This window comes from Chrysochloris asiatica, unplaced genomic scaffold (assembly GCF_000296735.1).
Source record: "Chrysochloris asiatica unplaced genomic scaffold, ChrAsi1.0 scaffold00119, whole genome shotgun sequence".
In the NCBI taxonomy this organism is placed as follows: domain Eukaryota; kingdom Metazoa; phylum Chordata; class Mammalia; order Afrosoricida; family Chrysochloridae; genus Chrysochloris; species Chrysochloris asiatica.
The window spans coordinates 9,870,259-9,877,018 of record NW_006408637.1 but is presented as its reverse complement, the minus strand read 5'-3'; the positions used below and the strand labels follow the sequence as shown (position 1 = coordinate 9,877,018).

Sequence of the window (6,760 nt, the reverse complement as noted above, 5' to 3'; positions counted from 1 at the left end):
GGCTTTCTGCTCCCGTAAAGACTTACAGCCTCAGAAACCCTATGCAGGGTCGCTATGAGACGTAACTGACTCCTCGGCCCATAACCACCGTCTGGCACACTCTAAATTGTTCAATTAAGAATTGACTGATTATGTGTTCCTCTGGCAGACCTGTATGGTATGGATTTAAACAGGCCAGGGAAGAAAAACCTCAAAGATCTTCTGATGGAATTGGTTAGTCCCAGATAAGTGGTAATCAAGTATATGTTCTTAAATATTTTCAAAGCTGTTAAATATTTGGTGTCCGGATTTGGAGGGCAGACTGACTCCAGGTATAGCAATGAAAGCTGTGTCCTACCCCCTCCCCACATGATACAGATTATGGCGCCGTGGGTTAATGCACTGAACTGCAAGGTCAGTTTGAACCGCAAGGTCGGCAGTTCAAGCTCACCAGCCACTTCTTGGAAACCTGCTGTGAGTCGGATTCCTGGCATGGCACTGTGGGTTTATGCGCTGAACTGCAAAGTCTGTTTGAACTCCAAGGTTCAAGCTTACCAGCTGCTTCTTGGAAACCCTACACAGGGTTGCTATGGGTCAGAACAGACTTGACGGCACTTAACAACAATGATGACAAATGAGAACAAATCGCAAAACTAAAAGGTAGATGCATTTTCTAAAGTGTCATGAAGAAATGGGAATTGAGTAGAGGCCGAAGAAGAAAGAATACAATTATTAACCCTCAATTACTGATGACATTCATCCTGTAAAAATCAGGACAAACTGCAACCACGACTGGAGATCTTTATCTATAAAGTTTCATCTCTTTATTTAAGTTAAACAATTTTCAATGATGGTTTCCATCTATAAAATGAATAAAGTACAAGCTCTGGACAGCAGTTCTTTTTTAAAAATCAACTGGAAAAAAAAATTACCAAACTATATTTTGAATTTGCAAAACATACACAGATACCATCATTTTAGCTTTTATGAAGACATCAGAAAGACCACCACAGAGAAGACAACTAACCCTGTCACACTGTGCTCCAAGGGCTCTTCGGGAAAGAATTCTTACTTTTAAAAATGGGGTTAAGAGGGTAGGATCATCCCATGATTAAAAAATAATGCAATCACAGTAAGTGACTTTGGCACACTGTGTCATGTAAACATAGCTCACAAAGGGCCTCTTCCCCACCCGATGTAGAAGCTGCCTCCCAGGGCACAGCCGGTGGCCGCATCTTTATGGTACAATTAGCTGATGAGACTCTGGGTGGGGTACATGATGTGGGTGGCAGATTATTCATCAAGAAACCTGATTTAAAAACAAGTCAAATTTATTTTACATCAATGGGATTGCCTTCCCTCCCCAATAACAGTAGAACCTCACAGGTGACGGGTGTCTGACAACAGAACCCAGGTGTTCTGGACTAGCGACTCACTCCTGCTTCTAATCTGTAGTCAACAGTCTTGCAAAAGTACCTAAGAGTGATTTTCTTTAGATTCTCTCCAAGACAGGATTTGTAGTCAGAATCAGTCTCTGCAGAAGTGCGTGGAAATAAATCTGACTTACAACGACCTTTTCTTCACTTAAAATACAGCTGACTGTTTGGCAGGGAGCAAACTAGGGAAGACAAAGAGACCAAGATAACCCAGTAGTAGCATTCCTGCTGTAAATCCCACTATCAGGAAGTACACTTGTAAGGGGCGTTTTCAGTGGAAGAAAGAAGACCAGTAATGTTCCCTTCTCTACAAGAAAGATGGAAGAGTGGTATGGACCAGTCAGCCAGCCTATTAGAATCTCCTCAGCCCACTGTGAACTCTGGGATGTGAGCGGTCCCTCTGAGGGGCAGAAGGATGTACCTTGGTGTGTACACAGAAAAGCCACAGCAATTCTGTTGGCTTCCGGGACCACCACCTACCTTGGGATGGGGTCTCGGGGTGTGGGTGGGTAAGTGGGATGGGAAGGACGGACACAGGGTGGCCACAGGAATGGCTGGGGGTCACTGTGCAGAGGGCTGGCTCTGTGTCCTTGCTGTGGGCACTACAGAGGCTCCTGGAGGCTTCCTAGGCCACCCTGGGCAGCATTCTGAGTGAGTGGTCTGTCTGTTCACTAGTTAGTTCACAACTATCTCATGGCTTATACTGAAATCTGCAACTTTAACTACAAGGCTGCTGTATTTTTGTCCCAAGTCCTGCTAAAGGTAACTTAGCTGGTGAACTTTTGTTCTATTCTGACCCTTCCTGATTCAAGACCTGAAGCTCCCAGAAATGGGCATTGTGGGGCAGCGGGGGAGATGGGTCTCCGGTGGCCAAGACAGCTGGAACCTTGCTGGGGTTGCTAATACACCGGGACGCCAATTACACAGAAGCTGTAAACAAGGTTTGTTTTCAGACTGAGACGAATCAGCCACCTTCTGCTTGCAGCTCAGTGAATTCTGAAAGCTGACCATGCTCAAATCCTCATTAGCCCAGTGTGTCCATGGGAGGGCTGCCTTCTGCCGTCTGTCTGCCCTGTCGGAGGGCAGAGAGCTCGGAGTGGGCGCTGTGGGGTTGGCTGTTGCTTTCTTAGAGAAAAGAAATTTAATTTGAAAAGACCCAAAACAATATTTGCCAAAATGAGTAACCCATACAGGTTTGTAGACACCAACAGCACGCAGAGTGAATTCCAAGAGACAGCAGCAACGCCAAGGTGCAGCCAGAGGTGCCTGAGGGGCAGGCAGGCAGCGCCCACCTCTCACCACTGCTCCCGATACCTCCTGCCCCTCAAGGGCTGGCCGCAGGCAAGTCGAAGTCAGGGCTCCATCCAGCCGGCCACAGTAGCACCTACTTGCTGATAAGGCTCTGGGAAGCAAACGGGGCCCACAAAGGGCTCCATCCCTCCTCTTCTTCTTGAGTGTGTGGGCTGCTTGGTGGAAATTGTACAGAATGATGGCAACCAGCAGAAACCATAGGGAACTGACTGTAAATTCTTTCTTAATATATAGCTATATTTAGTGTCCCATCATAGAAAAGTTCATATTCAAATATAGCAAGTACATTATATGGAGGAGGAGGATCTGGGCTAGGAAGACGGCTGGGGTTGGAGAAGGGGCAGGCTGGGGTTGGAGAACGGCAACCTGCAAAATGACATGATTCGATGCGATCACACATGGAGATTTCAAGAGTCCTCCGCTCTGCGATGCAGCGTCTAGATCCTGTTCTCCCTCCCACGCTCGGATGTGTGCGGGTGGGTGGCTTTTTACTGTCCGTCACCGTCCTGGGTGAGGCTCGGCTGCTCTGCCTGAGCACGAAGTGGAGGCTGGAAGGAGGAGCGACCAGCGGCTCCAGCATCCTGGGAGGCGCTGCTATCTTTTCTCTCTGCCTTCTGGGTCCACACAGCCTCCACCCGCGGCTGCAGTTCTCCACCTTTCAGACGTGATGGAATACTGAGGTATATAGTTTCGTGGAAAGTTTAAGAATCATAATCAATAATGTGATCGCCAACACTCTGCCAGTGGGGCTGGAGCCAGGGGGCGCAGCTCTGAGGCTACTGCTGCAGATTGAGCGAGAACTTCCACTGCTGGGACAAGGCGGGGCCGCACACCTCCACGCTCAGGCCCCCGCTCTTGGCCAGGCGGCTGTCCAGGCACAGGTTGCTGCCCACGTGCCGCAGCTTGGAGTTGCCCTCAATCTGCTCCCATTTCTGCAAAACGGGAAGGAGAAGTGTTAACAACAGTGCAAGAACCAAATGAAAGAATGACAACGATCCCCTTGTTGGGGGTCTTCTGGCTGCATTAAGAACAACCAACCAGCTGGCTGGGCCTCTAAGCAAGAGTGGTAGGCAGGAGAGCTAGGGTCCATAGTTCCCGGGTGCTGCTGAGGCCAGAAAGGGAGTAGGTTTGGGGGTCTTCTTCCCTCCGGCCGCTCCTTGTGGGCCCCCTAGTCTAGACCTAGTGCTCTATGCACCTGCCCAGCAGTCAGCAGGCAAGGGTCTGACAAAGTCATCTGCTATAGGGAACCTGCAGCCTTTCACAAGAAGGCCTGGTCTGCTGATGTTTCACTCAAGGGAAGCATCTCACACACTCAGCCTGCTCCGAGATGGCATTCAGTCCCACCCTAGCTGTGGAAGGCAGGCTGGCCTTTAGGGCCCTTGGTGCTCCCACTTCTGGCCTCATGCTCAGCTGAAGCAGAGGACCTCTGGAATGAGTGTTGGACAAAGGTCTGCTGGAGCTCTTGGCTCGGACAGGCCCTGGGCTCCATCCATCTCACAGTGGGGAACGCCTGAAGATGGTCCTGCGCTTCCAGTATATGTACGCTGGCTAGGCTGTTCATGTTTGTGTTTCTGTTTCCGACATTACACACTTCCCCTGGACTCAAGATGGCAGTGGGCCTCCAGTTAGCACCATGCCAGATGCATAAGGATTCCAGGTAAAAGAGGAGGAGGGGGCGTCAAAAAAGTGCATGGAAAATTTAAGTTTTAATTATATTTTTCCATGAATTTAATTAGGCCCTCTTGAATATTCTAACCAGTATAGAAAAGTGGACTTCTGGTGTGGCGCAATAGGATAAGCAGTGGACTGTGAACCACAAAGTCTGCAGTTCAAACCTACCAGCTGCTCCCTGGAAACCCTATACAGGGTTGCTATGAGTCCAGACTTACTCAATGGCACAGAGAAATGATATGTGCAGTCTGTCAGTATTTATAGAGGTGTGTGTGTACTAAGCCTCATAAATGTGAACCTGAATCTTTTTAGAACTTTTTATTATAAATGTTTTATTGTGAATTGTGTGATAGTTTACATGGGAGAACATTAGTTTTACATTCATTCTATCATATATGGTTTCATTGCCATAGTTACCATCCCGTCCATGCATCATCACCCACCAAAGGGTATACCCTGCAAGCCTGAATCCACCCCTTACCCCTCCCCATCCCATGGTCCTCAGCACACAGTCCCTCTCCCTCTCTGGATCTAAAGTCTCCAGCTACTCCATCTCTCCATGTCATCTTCTCTGCCTCCATCTCAGGCCTCACTGCTTCTCTGGGTAGGGTCCCGCTCTCCGCTTTTCTCCACTGATGGTCCCAGGGACCTCCGCTCCTAGACTGAAAAGTTAATCACTCCCCTCCTTTCTATAAAATGTCCACCTTTACATTTCCAATCAGTCCTGATAACAATTATTCACTATTGTATCACAAGTGACCCATCGGTATTTCATTTCATCAGCCTTTCCTGGACAGGCTGGATACTATTCACTGGAGACTGACTCTACCTTCCTCCATGCCCTCTGGATCTAGGTTCCCTCTTGAAAGCTTGTAAGCCAGTCACTTCTTACCTTTGTATCCCTCCCCCCATTTTGGGTAGCCAATGTCCAAGTTGCCATCCCTGTTTACTCTTTGTGTGGAGGGGGTGGGAATATTTCTTGTAGCAAGGATTTGTTTCCTCTTTTGAGTTACTGCATTTATAGGTGTAGGTCAAGTTTACCAAATTTTATCAGATGACGCTTTTTTCCTCTTCTTTCTTCTTCGGGTTGAGCTCTGATCTTCCAGTCATTGAAACCAGGTCAAGTGGGTATTATCTGCAAGTGTGGGTGTTCTTGTGTCTGTCCGCTCTCTTCTTATCACCTGGATGTTTCGCTTTCCACTCTAGTCCTCTGTGGTGTGTGACTGACTCTGAGCCCATGAGTCCCCAGGTCTTGCCACACTGCTGGCTGACCAGGTCTCCACCCAGGTTCACAGGAGTCTATTAAAGGATGTAGGGCTTAGCATGCCGCTTCATTGCTGTTTTTCCCTCACTTCCCCTTATGGGTGACGTGCGTGGTCGCCAATCAGAACGTGTATTCCCATTGCATCTTAGTCTTGGAAGAGGATTTGCACTGAGAGGACTCGACCAGTTGCCTTGATGTCTCCTGGGCAAGCAACTTGCTTGTTCTTGTACTAATCAGTTGGTCTGCCTCTATTATTTTGTATTTTTCCTGTAGGTCTTTCAAGAAGTATCTTCTGTTTTTCCAGCTGTTCCAGGCTGGTCTGCTCGTCCTTTCAAGTGGAAAATTTCCCACCTCTGAAGATCTGGATGTGGTTCAGGTTTCCACCTTATAGTCTTATGTAATGCAGAGGCTCCTCAGGAAACCTCCTTCACTGGACACACTGTAGCCCCATTTTAGGTATTCCAATCAGTTATAGGCAGAAGACGGACTTACAAACTTTCTATGGTGATATTTTTGGCTATTCCTTTCTCTCCCCCTCCAGTGTCTATTTTATAATATAATGCACGGAAAACCAAGATTCAAAAGCCAGCCAAGCATCTTAACATTATTCCTCCCTTTTTCCCCATTCCAACCATGTCTCAATCTCTGTATCCTACAGCCCTGTTGTTCTACGGCTGTGCCTACATCATTTTTTACCTCTGTCCCATTTAGCCCATTCAAACCTGCCTAACTGTTCTCCCATCTGCTTTGTTCTTCCATTCCCCAGTCACTACTTGTATATTGCCGCCCTCCCCAACACCCAAACTATCCTGTGTCTATTCCCTGCCCTGTGCTCCACCTTCCACTCCCGCCCCTAACCCAACCCCTACGTCCCAGCAACCAGCTAAGAATCCACGTTAGTGGATTAGTATGGGTTCTTTTTCTTAAGTCTTTTACAGTAGTGGTCCTATGCAGTATTTCTCCTTTTGTGATTGACTAATTTCAATCAACATAATGTCCTTAAGGTTCATCCATGTTAGGTAGTGGCATTCAGCTTTCTTGTTATTTTTCAAGGTAGCATTGTGTGTATGTACCACAGTTTGTTTATCCATTCTTCAGT

General features: G+C 47.6%; 1 protein-coding gene across 1 annotated transcript in view; it reads right to left on the bottom strand.

The window, feature by feature from the left end:
- Positions 1 to 3,309: 3,309 nt before the first annotated feature.
- The window catches only part of GALNT2 (UDP-N-acetyl-alpha-D-galactosamine:polypeptide N-acetylgalactosaminyltransferase 2 (GalNAc-T2)), a 313,641-nt gene continuing 310,190 nt past the window's right edge, over positions 3,310 to 6,760 (bottom strand). The window contains exon 16 of the mRNA XM_006868576.1: positions 3,310 to 3,658. Coding sequence (XP_006868638.1) covers positions 3,503 to 3,658 — 156 coding nt within the window. The 3' untranslated portion in view covers positions 3,310 to 3,502. The remainder of the gene's footprint in view (positions 3,659 to 6,760) is intronic.